A 17,193-nucleotide genomic window follows, 5' to 3' on the forward strand; every position below is an offset into this window, starting at 1 on the left:
AGGCCTACACCTGCAGCCTCCCCTCACCATCCCCTCCTCCACGAGCCCACCCCTGCCCTCTCCTGCTCACCCCTTCGGTGACTCCCCCTCACCCACATGGAGGTTCGCAATCCCTGACTCAAAATCCTTGAAGGCATACATGTTTCAGAATTTTCTAGGTTTTAGAAAAGCAGTGGGTGTACCCACTGTTATGTAACACCCCTAGCAAAGTCTGGAGGAGCACCCTAAAAATCAGAGCCTATAATATTCTGTAGTAAACATGGTGACACATGTAATGGGACAAAATGAAGCCCATTAGTAGCCTCAGGTCAGCAGAGGGTCACTGCGGCCAATACAGTTTGTGCTAAACACAGCAAAGCACTTTCAGCCTCCTGAGATGCCTGGATTCCCAAACTACAGATGAGGAGTCTCCGGAGCTGGACAGAACCCAGGGCGGCCGAGCCCTGGGAGCCCTCGCTGAGCAGGCCCACCCGCCTCTCCAGTCTCAGTCTTCCCCAACTCAGGTGTTTCTAAAAGCCACTAGACACAGCCCTACTTCGAATCTTTGTGGTCTAAATGACCCCAAACTGGTCATTTGGGGCCCAGTTCAGACTCAGCTGTCCCAGCCCACTAACAGGTCCCAACCGGGCGCTCCCCAAGCCTGCCCCACCATGATGAGCTGGCCCTTCTCCCAGGGCAGCTGGTGTCCCAACCAGACAGTACCTTACTGAGGACTCCCCAACAAGCCTGGCCCGGCACAGAACCCCCTTTGGACGGCACCAGTACCACCCACCCAGGTGCTGTCAGTCTCCATGGTTACCTGTGGGCCTGGTCCCCGGACAGGCAGGCCCCATGGCACCAGGCACAGGCCCCAGTCTGGTTACAAGCTTCGGGCGCGGGCAGCAGGCGGCAGGGGTCAGGGGGCAGGGTCAGGGCCAGCAGGCGGCCCAGGGCCACTCCCCCAAAGCCTCCTGAGATATACAGGCGACCCCCTACCGCAGCCACAGCATGGGCCACAGACTCTTCCATTGGCGGTCCCACGGAGGCTGGGCCTGGGGAAAGACAGAAAGTTCAGAGAGAGAGAACAGGTGACTGGAAGCAGAGATTCACACACAGGAGCCAGTCAAGAGAGGGATGCTGGGCAGAGAGATGGTCTAAGAAGAGCAGAGACGGACAAGAAAAGGCAGGGAGAAGATAGACAAGGCCAAACGGAAAAAGAGAATCAGACACACACAGCAAGACGGAAAGAGGGAGAGAGACACATCAACAGGAAAAAGGAACAGAGAGAGTGGAATAAAAACAGGCAAATTTTCTGGAACCAGACCACAGTGGTAGGTGAACAACACTGTGAAGGTACTGAATGTCACTTAACGGTTCATCTTACAGTGGCTAATTTCATTACGTGAATTTCCCCTAAATTTTTATTTTTTAAATGCATTTTTATTGGAGTATAACTGCTTTACAATGCTGTGTTTGTTTCTGCTGTACAACGAAGTGAAGCAGCTACACGTATACAGACATCCCCTCCCTCTTGGACCTCCCTCCCACCTCCCTCCCACCCATCTCGGTCATCACAGAGCACCTACATTTTTTTAAATCCTAAAAAAAAAAAACAAAAACAAAAAAAACAGTCACAGTGGTGGAAAAGATAGATTAAAAGCAAAAGAGAACTACAGATAGAGGGACAGAGAGAGAAACAAAATGAAAAGGAGACAGACCCAGAAACCCAGTCAGTCACTTACAATGGTCAAATGAAATACAAAGGCAAGATACAGCCCCTTGCCAACCTATGAACTGAAAGGAAACACCCTCACACATGAAAGCCATCTCTAGAGAATGGGATTATGGGGGATGCTTTTCTTCCTATTTTACGAATTATCTACCACAACTTCATAATCAGAATTTAAAACATTCCTAAAAAAAAAAAAAAGGGAAGGAGGGTGCTTCCGTGGGTGTTGAGATAATGTGGAGAGGACCGAAGCTTTGCCTGTTGGTCTGAAGGGGTCCACGTGACTGCCAACGAGTGGGGGTCTCCGGCCAGGCCAGAGCGCCCCCTGGTTGTCCCCGGGCCTCCCTGGAGGGCGGCGGACTCACCGATGAGGTCGGGCAGGAGCCAGGTGTTGCAGTTGACCAGGTAAAGCAGCACGTCGCTGCTGAACTCGTCGGGTTCAGAGCGCCCCCCGAGGACCACCATGGTGTCCCCTAGCAAGGCCGAGGCGTGGAAGAGTCGGGGCCGGGGCTGTTGGGGGGACACGCGGCAGGGTGGCCTGTGAGGGCCCACAGTCCTCTGCTCCCTCTCAGCCCACCCGCCACCCCAAATCTCCCCACGCCCCAACCCCTGCCAGCCCACCCAACCCTAACCTTCCTCAAACTTCACTCCTTCCTCCAGGAAATCGTCCTTGTTCCTCAGAGCCGCCTCTAGAGCCATCCCCTTTTCGTGAACCCCCAGAACCCTCATGCTCCATGCTGTTCCCCAGGAACCCAGCCTGGATGACTTGAGATGAACCCCTGGTTTCTTGTGTAACCTCGCCAGCTGGACTGGGGTTCTCCTGCTGGGGCTCATACTTCCATCTCCCTTGCAGTCTAGCCCCAAGAAGGGCTTAGAAACTTGTTCATGGATGGAAAATGCAGCTGTCTCTAGGCACCCAGGTTTCCTGCTCTCATTCACACTGACTCCCTTGGCCTTGGAGGCAGAGGCACAAGAAACCTCAGCTTCCTGTTTCATAGCTGGGGGCGCCAGGAAGGTGAGGGGCCTGTCTGGGCCACACCCAGAAGCGGGAGCACCAGGTCAGAACCCAGGCCTCTGACCTCCTGGAGGTTGATTCTGACCTCCAGGTCAGAGAGAAGGGGAGACTTGGGGGAGGGGGGGGCCCCGCTGACTCATCTGTCTGGCCCTTTTTTCTGACCTTTGCTCCCTGAGAAGGGGCCAGCAGGCTCCAGGTGCGGTCAGGGCAGTGCAGGGAGTAGAGTTCAGGGGACGGGGCTGCCAACTCCACGTGGAAGCGGAAACCCCCGAACACGTAGAGGGAGTCGGTGGCCTCGTGATACACAGCGGAGTGACCGTAGAGACCTGGGGGCGCGGGGAGAGCGAGCACAGAGGCTGGGGGAAAGCCTGGGGATCAAGAAGGCCCCCCCGGGCTCCCCTCCTCGTGACCACGACACCACCCAACCAGGCCCTGACGCCGGAGACCGGGGAGCCTTTCTCAACCCCCTCCCTCTCCCTTCAGTGCTAAAGGACAGCCATTGAGACTCTGGGAAAGGGAAGAGGGAGCCAGGGTGGCCGGAGGGATCTTGGGGACAGAGATCAAAGAATGCAGAAGGAGAGGGACTTCCCTGCTGGTCCAGTGGCTGGGAATCCACCTTGTAAAGCAGGGGATGAGAGTTTGATCCCTGGCTGGGGAACAAAGATCCCACAGGCCATGGAACTAGAGCCCTCAGCTGCAACTACTGAGCCTGTGCGCCACTATTAGGGAGTCCGTGCGCCACATAGAAAGATCCCACGTGCTACAACTAAGATCCGGCGTAGCCAAAGAAAGAAAGAAAGAGGAGAGGGAGAGGAAGGAAAATACCTGAGGGGCAGTGTTCTAGGGCCTGGGAGAGGGAAAGTGTCCCACTGCTACTAGGCAGGAGGTGGGCAGCTTCTCATGAAGTCTGAGGGGTAAGTAGAGAAACTGAACTTCTCAAAAGACAGCATCCTGAGAAGGGGGGTGGGTGACGGTACATAGGGAGACAACAGGTGTAGGGGGCGGTGACCACACAGTATAGGAGGGGGTAGAGCGGACGGTCGAGAGTCAAAAGCGCTGTGCCCAGACCCCACGCCAAGCCCTGTCCCCAGGCCCACCTGTGGGGGGCGTCCCGCTCTGAGCCCCGGACACCCAGGTGCCAGTCGCCAGCTGGTACTCAAGCAGCTGCTGGTTGAAGCCATTTTCCGGGGAATAACCACCCACCAGGAGCAGAGATAGGCCTCGGCGGGCAGTAAGCGTGTGACCAGCAACGGCTGGCAGCTCCACAGTCTGAGGGGCCTGAGGGATGAAGGGTGGAGGTCACCAGGGAGAGGGGCAGAGGTCAGGGATCATTTTGTGGGTAGAAGCAAGGCTCAGAGTTCCCCATTCTCCCCTTGAGCTGCTAAGGGGGAACGGGTCAGACCCCAGGCCTTCCCACCAGTCATGGTCCCGGCAGGCGAGCAGCAGACCTGTCACTATTTCAGCCTGCTTGGTGTCACTTCTTCATGTGGGAGTAGCCCAGGGTTCCTTCGGGATGCCTTTGCTCCCTGACTCTTACTCTGGCTGCATAGGGCTGAGTGTACCAGCTCGACAAGGGGACTGTGTCCCGGCCTGGCCACCCAGAGGGTCACATTCCCTAGGCTGGGGACTGGCTCAGGAATTAAGTGTGACCCAGGACAGAAAAGGAAATTCAACTTCTGGGACTTGTGCTGGGGCCCCAGGAGGAAGCGTCCTCCTCTTGGGGCAAGGATGGCTGGAGCTGCTCTTGCTATCTCTGCTGGAGCCTGGCTGTGGGGACCTGGGGATTGAGATGTTCACCTTCTCCTGCCGCCACTGCAGGGTGGTGAGGTTGAGGACCCAGAAGTCCCGGGAGACGCCCCCAGCTGTGAGACCCCCCAGTAGGTACATGGCCCCACGGCCAGCAGGCACGTAGGCAGCAGCGTGGAAAGAGCGAGGGGAGGGGCCTGGGCCCCCATCCTCGGCTCCTGCCAACATCTGTGTCCACCGCCGTTCACTCGCTGAGTACCTGGGGCCAAGATGCAAAAAGGCAGCCTCACTATGTGGCAGTCAGTCCATAACCCCCTGGGGTGATGCCCCCCCCCACTGGTACCCCAGCATCCCCTGGGATCACCCCCCACTTGGCAGGTACCCTAATCACTGTACCATCCTCTGGGGTATCACCACCCCAGTAAGCACCCCAGTCCCTGAGGTAAGCCGCCTGTGACAAGCGTCCCAGCATCCTTTGGGGTATCCTGCACTTGTGGAGATTTTTCTGCACACCTCCCCACCCCCACGGGACTCTTATAGGACAGGCATCACAGCATCCCCTGAGGTGACCTTTTGTCATTCAGGTGTCCCACCTCCCCAGGGCCGTCCTCACCTATACAGGTTTCCCAGCAGCCCCTGGGGCAGGCCCAGGCCCCCAAACATCCACAAGGTGGCATCAGGTCCCTCCACCATCGTGTGCCCCAAGCGGTGCAGGAAGCGGCTGGCGGTGTCCTGGGGGTGGGGTGCACACAGGAGGGCTCAGGTGAGGTCATTACCAAGTGACAGGCTGGGTTCAGGGTCTCTGGGTGTAGTCTGGGGAGTGGAGCGGGGAGAAGGATCCAGGAGGCGGGCTGCACGGCACCCCCCTGGGGAGTGGCGCCCATAACTCACGGCTGAGAGGCGGCTGTCCATGAGGGTCTCCCAGACCAGCTGCCCGCCATCCAGCTTCGTGGCACAGTCAGGACCCCCGAAGCCTTCAGCACAGACGCACAAGCCCAGGCTCTGGGGGGCAGCAGAAGCAGCTGGGGGGGGGTTGCCCTAATTACCACCCCCACCCCTGCCCTGTCCCACCTGGCTGGCTCTCTTCTACCCATACCTGGTTACAAGTCCCCGCCCCGTTGTGGGCATTACAGTTCTCAGGACACACAGCCATGCGGCAGTGCGGGCCAGCCCAGCCCTGGGGACACCGGCAGAGTCCAGCACCTGGGACCCCATCCTGGGGCACACACTCCTGGGGGACAGGGCAGCTCCCGGGGCCCCCTGACCCACAGCGGGCAGAGCCCACGGAGGCATTGAAGCCCCAGGATGAGGAGCCATTGGCCTCCCAGTGCAGTACCAGCAGCCCTGTTGGAGGAGAGAGTCCAGAGGCTTGTCACAAGGTCGTAACAAAGTGATATTTAAAGAGACAGGGGCATCCCTGGTGGTCCAGTGGTTGAGACTCCACGTTCCCCATGCAGGGGACATGGGTTCGATCCCTGATCAGGGAACTAGATCCCACATGCCGCAACTAACTGCAGGCTGCCAATTAAGAGCTCACATGCTGCAACTAAGCTCACGCCACAACTAAGACCCAGTGCAGCCAAATAAAGAAATAAATATTTTTTAAAAATAAAGAGAGTCAGTAGGCCTACAGGCTCTCTGACCTCATCACCTCCCACCCTCCCAGCTCTTTGCACTCCAGCACCACTGACCAGCTTCTTATTCTCAGAATAGGAAGTTGTTTTTTGTCGCTGTTGTTTAGTCGCTAAGTCGTGTCGACTCTGCGATCCCATGGACTGTAGCCTGCAGGGTTCCTCTGTCCACTGGATTTTCCAGGCAAGAATTCTGGAGTGGGTTGCCATTTCCTTCTCCAGGGGATCTTCCTGACCCAGGGATCGAACCCGCACCTCCTGCATTGGCAGGCCGATTCTCTACCACCAAGTCTCAGAGCCTGGGCATCTGCTATGCCTCCCTCAGTAGTCGTCCTTGCCCACACTGCCCCCTTCAGGCCTCAAGTGAAATTTCACTTCTGCAAAGAATCCCTCCTCACCTCCCCAGATAGGCCAGGTCCCCAGTCCTTTCCATTTCCTCTCGTCCCTTCTCAAAAAAGTGTGACTGTTCTGACTATAATTTGTTCACTGCTGTTTGTCACGTCCCCTTCTGCTGTGAGTCCATGAAGGCAGCGCCTGTGTCCCTGGTCCCCTTCGACACGCCCAGCACGGAGCCCAGGCAGGCCCAGCTTGACAGCTGGGTGCTCAGTAAACACTCGCTGGGTGAAACGACAGAGACGACTGCTCAGCTCTAGCAGCTCGCCGTGCAGGTCTGGGCTCGCGTGCCTTCACCAGCAGGAACAACTCCCAACTCTGCCCTCTCACAGCCTTGCAGCCACTCGGTTTTACAATATGAGGAGAAGCATTTCCAAACACGGGCCCTTTCACTGCAGAGTAGGGTCTCCAGCCCCCATCCATGGGATACCCCTACCCATGGGAAACCAGTAGTACCTCCAATCGTGACATTCAGAACATCTCCAGACACAGCCAAATACCCCAAGGGGCAAAGTCACTCCTGGTTGAAAACCACTAGGCTGAGCAGAGAGATGCTCGGGGGCCCCCACACCAGCTACATTCTGTGTCCCCCACTTGGACCTTCTTTCCAGAGACACAACCCAGCCAGTACAATCTTCAGCTGAAGAAACTGCAACCCAGAGGTGGCAAGGAATTGCGTCACCCAGCAAGTCAGTGGCTGGGACAGTCAGGCTGGGTCCTGAGCCCACCTCAGGCAGCAAGGTACACGGACAAAGGACAGTCCAGGACAGCGGTCCCATTCCCCCAGTGCCCATACCAGACAGGGCCTGCACAGTGAGGGGCCGGTCCCGCCGCTGGCCGCAGAATGCAGCGATGAGGCTACGGTCCGACTGGACGACACCGGTGTCCAGGAAGCGTGGGAATCCATCAAAGGCCAGGACGTAGCTCAGCTGGAGAGGTGAGGAGTCGAGGATCAGTGGATGATGGGGAAGAGACAGAGCGATGCTTGGGGTTTGGGAGGAGAGGAGCTCAAAAAGAGAGGGCAATCTGAGATGGGGGCAAAAGCTGTTTGAACCACCTAGTTTGACTGTCACGCTGTGGCATGGAGGCCACCATTCCTAGGCCTGTGTCGACAGCAGACATGGTTAATCAATCAGGCACTCGTGCATGGAGGCTCTTTCTCAATGCACAGATCCTGGCAGCCACTACCAATCCATCAGAGTTGGCACTCAAGGTACAAACGTTTACCATGCCTGAACTGGGGAATGGAAAACTGGGGTCCAGGAAACAGGAGGCAGCCTGGGAAGTGGGAGGGTCTGTGGGCTGAGGAACAGAGGGCTAGGGGCCTGAGAAATAGAGTTGGGAGCTTGATGGATGACAAAGCAGGGACATGGGGGCCAGGGTCTGTCTGAAGATTCCCACTGGGTGGGGGAACATGGGCCTGCATGGGCGCCCCTGGTGCTCACCGTGCATGGGGTGCTACTGTCGGGGGAGAAGGTGAGGGTAAGCGGGGGACAGAGGGTCCCGGGCACACAGGGCTGCAGCGCCTCGGTGGCTGAGACAACCCACACACAGTAGGACAGGCCTGGCCCCGCTCTTGCTGCCCCACCACCTGCAGGCAGGAGCCCCCCAAACCGGCGTGAGCCCAGTGCCACTGAGGACACGTTGGTGAGGAGGGCACGACCCCCACACTCCCGGAAGCAGGAGCCACCTGCCCTGGGGGGAGAGAGGAGAGGCAGCGTCAGATCAGTCCCGCCCAGGCCCGCCACATGCTTAACCCCACCCTGGCCCCCACCCCGGCCTGGCTGGCCCCTGGCTCACCGAGGGTCCCCATAGTAGCCAGGGGAGCAGAGCTGGCAGTGGGCACCCTCGGTGTGATCCTGGCAGAAGCAGAGCCCGCTGAGGTTGTCACAGTGGCCTCGGCGAGGGTCCCCATGCCCATTGCACTGGCAGGGCCGACAGCCGCCGGAGCCCGTGGCGTTCCCGAAGCTGCCAGGCCGGCACCGCTCACAGTGCTCCCCCCACGTCCAGTCTGTGGAGGGCCCCATGGGCAGGAGGCAGGGTCAGGAGCCAAGGCAGGAAGGAGCCCGACCCTCTCTGACCCCAGCTGGCTCAAAGCGGGGCAACTGGTACCCAGACTGAGGAGGAAGTGCAGATCCCGGAGGGAGGGCGGGCGCTGAACAGGCAGTGGGACCGAGGGACCTGGAGCTGGGGGTGGGGACTCAGGAACCCCGGGGAGGCGCCTGAGGCTAGCTGCTGGCTGCTCACCCTGGCACTCGTCGCAGAAGCCGGGCCCCCGTTTGTGGCAGTGGCTGTGGAAGTTGCAGCCACAGTCCCGGGAACAGCGGGGTGCAGGGGGGCCGGGGGCAGGCGTGGGAGGGGGCAGGTCCGACGTCCAGCCCAGGTCACACACGCAGGTGAAGTCTGGGGGGCCGCTGCACACACCATGGCCACAGTCCTCCAAGCACCTGAGGGGGTGTGGTGGGGGTGGGGGAAGGATGGGCAGGCCTGGAGCCCCCAAGGCATCCACCCCTCTCCCCGTTCCACCCCAGTTTCTCCATGGCAACACCATCAGAAGCTACTGCCTGTTCCAGGATCCTGGACTCCGTGGGTGGCCCTGTCTCCAAGGTAACCCCATCACGTGTAGTAACTCCTGTCTCTATAGAAACCAAATATCACCACTGGTGATCTGTTCTCTGTGAAAACCCCTTTCAACTTGGTCCTCCTCCGTCTCTATGGCAACTGTGGCCTCCAGTCCAAGGGTGACCCGTCTCCACAGTAACTGTGTAACAGTGAGGACCCTGTTGCTCTAATGAGGGCCTGTTTTGCCAGGTAAAAACCCAAGGCTCACTGGGGAGGCTGGCTCCAGGGAAGGCAGCCTGACGCCAGGATCACTTCCTCCCAGCCTCCCTGCCCGTGCCCGCCCTGGGCCGACATCTCCATGGAAACCCAGGCCCCACTCACGTGCGATTGCAGTAAGTGACGCCATCGCCCTGGTAGCCCCTCTGGCAGTGACACTCGTAGCTGAGCGGTGTGTTCAGGCAGGTCGCCCGCAGGTGGCACCGCGCCAGGCCCAGGCGACACTCGTCCACATCCGGGCAGCGGGCATACGCCCAGCGGGCGGGGAGGGCCACAGACAGCCCCAGGCCCTCCCCGACCCACAGGGAGCAGTTCCCCCCACTCAGAGGCCCTGAGAAGTCACCCTGGAGGCAACTGCGGACAGGGGGATTGAAGAAGGCAGTTGGGGTGGAGGGGCGTGGTAAGGAGAGAAAGACAGAGAAACAGGGACAGGGAGAGGAGAGAAATCAGAGACAGAAAGATGAATATGGAGACAGAAGGAAAAATGGAAGAGAGGCAGAGAAAAAGCCAGGAAAGCCAGGCAAAAATGATTTTTAAAGACAGGAAAGAGAGAGGGGGATAAGGACAAAGGGAGACAGAAGAGAAACACAAAGATAAGAAGAAAGAAAACAGAAGGGAAGATGAGAGAAAACAAGTCACAGAAATAGGGAAAGAGTTGGGAGGGAGAAGAGAGAATGAGGGGGAAAAAAGGGGGGAGAAGAACAGAGAAAAAGGCCAAGGGGCAGAGAAACAAAGACGCCGTTAGAATCAGGGTGGGCAGAGAGCCCCCCACCGGCCCCGCCCCCAGCCCCCGACCCTCACCGGCCCAGTGTGGGGTTGTCCTCGTTTCCACACCAGCCACACTCGTGGCTCTGCAGACACTCGTGGCAGGTTAGGAAGCGGTCGCAGCTCCGGCACCGAGGCTCTGAGTGCACGCTGCAGGGAGGCGGGTGTGAAGCTGCCCGAGCCACCGCCACCCCGCCCACCTCCACCCTCCCCTTCGGGAGCCCTGCCGCCCGGACCGCACCTGTCGTCCCAGCCTCGGCAGCCCCCGTGCGGGTACCGGGCCAGGTAGGCGGCGAACATGAAGCAGGTGTGGGTGGACTGGCACCACGCACACTGGCTTGAGTTGGCCAGGCAGTCGTCACAGGTCAGGCGCCTGGGGGCAGGCAGGGAATGGGGGGGACCGGGTCAGGGCGCTGCCCGGCCCCCACACACACCCTCACACGCCCTCTCCCTGGGCCCAGCAGGGCTCACTGGCTGCAGAGTGGGGGACACTCTTCCGGACTCTTCAGGGCGCCCCGACCCCGGCCGCGCCGGCTGCACGCCGCGTCCCCCTTGCGGCTGGTGCTCTGATGCCACTCACAGAAGGGGTCCTGGGAGGATGGAGGAAGAAGAGCCCAGCTGAACCTTCCCCTGGGCCTCCTGGCGCCAGCCCCCCAGCACCGGCTCACAGACCCCTGGTCCAAGCCCGCCTCCCTCCCACAGCCAGGGAGAACCACGGGCTCTGCCTCACCCGCACTGCTCGCTTTGGGGGCAGTAGTGCCACTTTGTGTGGTCCAGGTGGGGCTGACCCAATCTCCAGGATGCAGAGATGGGCGGGGGGGTCACCCTCCCTCCACCCAGTCTCACTGGTCCAGGAGCTGGCACCAGCTCAGAAGAGCACAGAAAAGGCCCTTCAGTCACCTCTGTTGAGCTGAGGGGTGAGGGTGCGGTGGGGACAGGAAGGTGTTCTTCCTCTTGGGACTTGAGTGCCCAGGGTAGGGGTGGGGGATGAAAGTCTGGAGCCCTTGAGGCTCCCTTGACCCTCCCAAGGAATGAACTTCCAGGGAAAACGAGGATGGGGGATGGAAGGAGGTGAATGGCTGACTATATGGCTTAAACTTCTGGAGCCAGCAGGCCTGAAGACCTGCTCTTGGGCTCTGGCGTCCAAGCGGATAAGGCCCCTCTGGTGCAGAGATGTCAAGCTGGGTTCTCTGGCCCCTGCCACATGCAGAGTCATGACTATGTCAAGCCCACTCTCCAGCCCCTCCCACCTGACTCTCACCTCCTAACAAGGGCCCCAGCTGTCTACCCTTACCACTACCCACAGGGTCCCTTGGCCAGCCCTGGGGTCCCTCCCCCGGAGGCTGAGTCGCCTGCTCTGGCTGACCATGCCGAGACCTCCCCACTGCGGCCTGGTGAGCACCTGGGTGCAGGCGTGGCAGTCACGATGCTCCTCGCAGAGTGGGCAGAGGGCAGGCACCAGCACGAGCAGGGCCCCGCCGGCCCCAGCGTCCCCGCAGTGGGCCCCGCTCTGGCGCAGGTGGCAGGTGGAGCTGGCCAGGCACCAGCCGCAGCCCTGGTCTGCCAGGCAGCCCAGGCAAGAGGAGTAGGAGGCGCAGGCCGACGAGCGGTAGGGCTCCAGGAAGAAGAAGGAGATCTCCTGGGGGGTGGGGGTGTCAGAGGAAGGTCAGGGCTCCATGCTCCAGGTCAAGGTTTGGGATAGGGATCAGTGTTTGAAGCTAAAGACTTAAGGGTTCAGAGACAAGGTTGACACTTTGGGCATGCAGAAAGTCAGGATCTAGGACACTGGCAGACAAAATGGGGTTGGGGTTTGAGAGAATCTAGAGATCAGAGGTCAAAGTAGGGAGGGCAGAAGTCAGGGTCAGTGAGGTCGGGGTGGGAGGTGTCAGAGACGTGGACGGGGGTCAGAATATGAGACCAGATCAGACTCCGGAGGTCAGATGCTGGGGTCTGGGAGGTCCAAGGTAAGACCCAGAGTTCAGGAGTCAACAAGTAAGCGGTCAGGGTCAAGGGAACTAGTTCGTGGCCCTGGGTTCAGAAAGTCCAGGGCCTCTGGGTACTCACGCTGCCACCTGGCACGCCAGTCCGGTCCCACAGCAGGGTGAGCTCGCTGTGCCCAGGGCCTGCTGAGCCATTGAGCTGGCCCCGGATCTCTACTGCGTACTTGTGGCCCCGGCCAGGCAGTGGGAAGAGGCGAGCTGACCCTGGGCGCTGCAGCCGCCTCGTCTCCTTCTCCTGCTGTGCCACCCAGCGCCCCACCTCCTCCTGGGGGACAGACGGGGCCCCTGAATGTGCCACCCACACTCTGGCTCCTGAAAACCCCAAGAGCCCCAAAGCCACCGAGCACCCACTCCTTCCAGGGAAGAGGAGGGCCTCAGAGTTCCTTAGACCCTAAGAACCTCCCAGCATCCCCAAACTTCCCAGCGACCCACCTTCTCCTCAGGGGAGTCTGACTCAGTAACTGAGAGCTTCCACTTTTTTAAAATTCCCCTCCAATTCTGTTCAAATGAAGACCCCCTCTCCAGCCCTCCCTCCACTAAGGATATATCCCAGGCCTCCAGCTTCTCCCCAGTCCTACTCCCATACACCTACACCCCCTGTGTTTACCATAAAGAGCCCGCTGAGTATCCCAGGCATTCTCACCATGTTTTCTGTGTCCGGGCCCCGGGCCATCCGGGCCAGCACATGCAGGCGCTGGGCCCGGGCCCACACGGCCACATCCTCAGCCCCAGAGCCCCCAGGGCCTCCCGGCAGCAGAGGATGGATGAAGCCACGGTAGACCAGGGACACGTCGGTCTCTGAGCTCGGCGTCAGGGTGATGGTCGTGCTGCGGACGATCAAGACCTGTGCCGGTGGAGGCGGGAGGCGAGCATGAGGGCCTCTCTGCCCGGGCCCAGGAGCCTCAGGCCTCTCCAGCCACATCTGAGCTGGAGAGACCAGGCAACCCAATCTCCTCTTCTGTTTTACTTAATGGGAGACTGAGGCCAGGATCAGGGGTGCAGGGGAGACAGACAGCTCACCCACCATTACTCTAGGAAGGGAGCTGGGCTCCAACTCAGACAGCAGACAGCGGGCTCCTAGCCCCTGCTCATCTCCACCTCTCATTAAGCTCCAGGGCCCTGGACCTTTCAGCAGCTTCTTCCTCAACATCCTATCGTTCCACTGAAGCCCTTCAGAGTCCAGCTCCCTTAACTAGGGGGTTTGGAGAACTTCCAGGTTACAGGTTAGTGAACACATTCATGTTCCAGGAAGATGTCTCATCCCAACTCCGTGGGGACAGAAGATCAGAACCCTTCAGGACCTCACCCTATGTATCCTGTTCTTTGTTGTAAAATGAACCAGTATGTAAGTTATAAGTTAAAAAGATAAAAAAAGGAGTCCAGATCCAACATTCAAAGCAATGGACATATTACATGATTTATTGCTAGTATGTGTTTTTATAACTGTGAAAGGGGGGAACAACCCAAGTGTTCATCATGGGTACATGCATGCTAAGTTGCTTCCGTCGTGCCTGACTCTTTGCAACCCTATGAACTATAGCCCAACAGGCTCTTCTGTCCATGGGATTCTTTAGGCAAGGATACTGGAGTGGTTGCCATGCCCTCCTCCAGGGGATCTTCCCAATCCAGAGATCAAACCAGTATCTCTTATGTCTCCTGCACTGGCAAGCAGATTCTTTATCACTAGGTCACCTGGGAAGCCGATGGGAGACTGTTTAAATAAACTAGAACACTACGGCATTAGAATGTAAATGGAATATTATGAAGCTGTTAAAAAGAGAGACAGTGTTTCCTAACTTCTGCTATGGGACACTTGCCAGGATACACCAAGAAAAAAAGGAAAGTGGCAGTACAGTGTAGACGACATGTTACTTTTTCCACAAGAAACAAAAAATAATTAAATATCAATTTACTCATATTTGAATAGATAAACTGTGGAAGGATAGATAAGAAATACAAATGTGCCAAAACTGCTGAGCCTGCATGAGGCAACTACTGAGGCCCATGCACCTCGAGCCTGCGCTCTGCAACAAGAAGGCGCTGCAATGAGACGCCCACTCACTGCAATAAAGACTATCCCCCTCACTGCAACTAGAGAAAGCCCGCCCACAGCAACAAAGACCCAGCACAACCAAAACTAAACAAACAATTTTTCAGAAAAGGAATAAAGGTCTGACACGTGCCACAACACGGATGAGCCTTGAAAACGTTTGTTGAGTGGATGAAGTCACACACAAAAGGCCATGTATTATATGCTTCCATTGTACGATCTATCCAGGGTTAACAAATCCAGATACAGAAAACGGTTAGTGGTTGCCAGAGCCCAAAGGGAGGGAAGAGTGGAGAGTGATGCCTTAATGGATCTGGGGCTTCCCCTAGGGGTTATAAAAATATTTTCGAACTAGAGAGTGGTGACAGTTGCACAATATCGTGCATGTGCTAAATATCACTAATGGCAAATTTTATGTTGTGTGTTATCTCACCACAGGTTTTTGAAAAAAAAAAAAAAAAGTTAAGTCAATAAGGAAAATCAGATCCTTGACTGTGAAGACTTAAGGGGTAAACACAAGAGTGATAAAGGTCCATTTGAGGGCTTCCCTGGTGGCTCAGTGGTAAAGAATCCACCTGCCAATGCAGGAGACACAGGTTCAATCCCTGGTCCGGGAAGACCCCACATTCCATGGAGCAAATAAGCCCCTGTGCCACAACTATTGAGCTTGTGCTCTAGACCCTGAGAGTTGCAATTATTGAGCCTGCATGCTGCGACTACTGAAGCCCATGCACCCTAGAGCCCGTGCTCCTCAACAAGAGAAGCCAGCACAGTGAGAAGCCTGTGCACCATAACTCGAGAGCAGCCTCTGCCCTCCGCAACTAGAGAAAAGCCTACACAGCAGTGAAGACCCAGCACAGCCAAAGATAAATAAACAAATAAAAACAATTTTTTAAAAAAGATCCATTTTTAAGACCAGGCCCTTTGACACTCCATGCTGGGCTCCTCACCCCGGCTTCCCCACCTTGTCAGGCTGGGAGGCGTTGGGTGGCTGCTGGAAGGTGAGCAGGTGCAGGCCAGGCAGGAAGCTCTGGGTGACACAGGCCTCCAGGGAAGTCACAAAGACAGGAGCGGGCCCCCACCAGCCCACGGTGCCGGAGATCTGCTCCCCGCGGCAACGGGCCTGCTCTGTGGGGACAGGAGGGTCGGGAGAGGGGAGTCGGTGTGCGGTGCTGGGCCGCCCCCCCACCACCCTCCCCACGCTGCCACTGGACACTCACCAGGCCGAGGGAGGCAGCTCTCATTGTGCACGCACCAGCCCAGGGCGCCGGGCCCCCGGGGGGGAGCCGCGCTGCTGCTGAACGCCAGGCAGGCCTGGCAGTCACCCAGGAGACGGCCCAGGCCCAGGCAGCTGGCAGCCGGACACTGCAGAGAAGGGATACATGGCAGTCACCACCCACAGGAGCTTAAGGAACCTGGGATTCAGGAGTCTTGGGGCAGAAAAAGGTCAGGAAATTGAAGAAAGGAACTGAGAACCGAGTTGGAACCAGAAAGATCAAGAGGACACAGGTGGGGAATCTAGGGACAGAGTCAGAAGCACAAAAGGATGGCGAAGAGGGTCAAAGGGTCAAGGGTCAGGAACGCCCATCTCAAGTGTGAAAATGAGTCTCCCACGCACAGCAAAGTCTGTCTCGACTTGGTTTAGGCAGAAAAAGACACTGAGGACCAGGTCTTGTGCTGGGGACAGAGGACGAGGACAGTCACTCACAGCCCCCGAGGGAGTCCCAGGAGGCGGGGCGGCTTGGCAGGCCCCCTGACACCAACTGCATTCGGGGTCTCGGGAGCAGACGCTGTGGTCCGTGTACATGGAGCAATAGTCCAAGTGGTACTGCAGAGAGGTGGGTAGAGAGGAGGGGGCACTCAGACCTAGCACCTCCTCCCACACCCCCGCTCACCTTGATGGTCCCAGGGGACCCCAAGTGCTCAGACCATTGAGGACCCCTGTCCACTTCGCCCCAGCCCCTCTGCCCTCAGCCCCAGGGACCACCACTCCTCCTCCCCCGGACCTGGGGTCTGACCTCCCCTCCTATTACAGCCCTCGGGATCTCTTCCCCTTCTCCCAGGGACCCGCCCCCTTAACCATGGGAACCAGGTCACCTCCTCCCCAGCCACCCCCTCCCTGTCACCCCAGTACTCACGTCTGGAGCAGGCGCCTGGAACACAAACGGGGGCACCTTGTAGGCCATCAAGTCCCCACGGGGCCGGCCACTGTACCCCCCGGCCACCAACAGGACGCTGCCACCAAGCACAGCCGCCACGTGTGAGTACCGGCCACTGGGAGGCGCTGCTCGGCCTAGGAGAATATAGACCCCTCAAGGACATGAGGCCACCCCACAACTCCCCCTCACCTTCATTGTTACCCACATAGAGGACCACCCCTGAGCCCCCCATGCTTCAACCCCACTGGTCCAACGAGGCGCTCCCAGCCTGCCTGGCCCTGCTCCAGCCCTAGTTCTCTCATCTCCTGGAGCTCCCACACCACTGCCCAAGTCATCTTTCAGACAGAGCATGCTCTCTGGGATCAGAAGGACTTGGGTTCAAATCCTGGGTCTACCACTTCCTCACATGGGTTTGGGTGGACTCCGGGAGTTGGTGATGGACAGGGAGGCCTGGTGAGCTGCGGTTCATGGGGTCGCAAAGAGTCAGACATGACTGAGCGACTGAACTGAACTGAACTGAACTACTTCCTTGCTTTCAAATCACAGATCAACTGCTGACTAGTTGTGTGACCCTGGGCGAGAGACTGGATTTCTCTGAGTCCTGCTTTCCTCCTCTGTAAATGGAACCTTGCCTTTGCGGAGCTGAGGTGGGCTACCTGGCTCTCATCTGCCCGACACCCACCTTCCTCCAGGGACAGCCTCTGCGTTTCCTCTGGGAAACCACCCCTCCCACTCACACTCCCCAAGGCTCAAGTCGAGCTGGCCGGGACTCTGGCAGCAGTGGGGCTTGAGCCCAGGCTGATCAGAGTCAGTGACTAGTTCAGGGAGAGAATGTAATTTCTACTATTCTTGGGGGAAAGATACGGTCTTCTTCCCAGGCATTTAAAA

The 17,193-nt window shown here is 58.1% G+C and overlaps 1 protein-coding gene across 1 annotated transcript in view; it reads right to left on the bottom strand.

The window, feature by feature from the left end:
* MEGF8 (multiple EGF like domains 8) overlaps positions 1-17,193 on the bottom strand; it is a 41,414-nt gene that overhangs the window by 12,277 nt on the left and 11,944 nt on the right. The window contains exons 9-31 of the mRNA XM_065926178.1: positions 16,285-16,439; positions 15,855-15,974; positions 15,367-15,511; positions 15,111-15,274; positions 12,740-12,940; positions 12,161-12,361; positions 11,499-11,735; positions 10,568-10,686; positions 10,338-10,469; positions 10,133-10,246; positions 9,437-9,685; positions 8,741-8,940; positions 8,294-8,504; positions 7,939-8,188; positions 7,290-7,422; positions 5,566-5,813; positions 5,361-5,471; positions 5,083-5,201; positions 4,521-4,728; positions 3,821-4,001; positions 2,886-3,049; positions 2,074-2,218; positions 800-1,031 (exon numbers count right to left, since the gene is read on the bottom strand). Coding sequence (XP_065782250.1) covers positions 800-1,031; positions 2,074-2,218; positions 2,886-3,049; positions 3,821-4,001; positions 4,521-4,728; positions 5,083-5,201; positions 5,361-5,471; positions 5,566-5,813; positions 7,290-7,422; positions 7,939-8,188; positions 8,294-8,504; positions 8,741-8,940; positions 9,437-9,685; positions 10,133-10,246; positions 10,338-10,469; positions 10,568-10,686; positions 11,499-11,735; positions 12,161-12,361; positions 12,740-12,940; positions 15,111-15,274; positions 15,367-15,511; positions 15,855-15,974; positions 16,285-16,439 — 4,039 coding nt within the window. The remainder of the gene's footprint in view (positions 1-799; positions 1,032-2,073; positions 2,219-2,885; positions 3,050-3,820; positions 4,002-4,520; positions 4,729-5,082; positions 5,202-5,360; positions 5,472-5,565; positions 5,814-7,289; positions 7,423-7,938; positions 8,189-8,293; positions 8,505-8,740; positions 8,941-9,436; positions 9,686-10,132; positions 10,247-10,337; positions 10,470-10,567; positions 10,687-11,498; positions 11,736-12,160; positions 12,362-12,739; positions 12,941-15,110; positions 15,275-15,366; positions 15,512-15,854; positions 15,975-16,284; positions 16,440-17,193) is intronic.

This window comes from Muntiacus reevesi, chromosome 2 (genome assembly GCF_963930625.1).
Source record: "Muntiacus reevesi chromosome 2, mMunRee1.1, whole genome shotgun sequence".
In the NCBI taxonomy this organism is placed as follows: domain Eukaryota; kingdom Metazoa; phylum Chordata; class Mammalia; order Artiodactyla; family Cervidae; genus Muntiacus; species Muntiacus reevesi.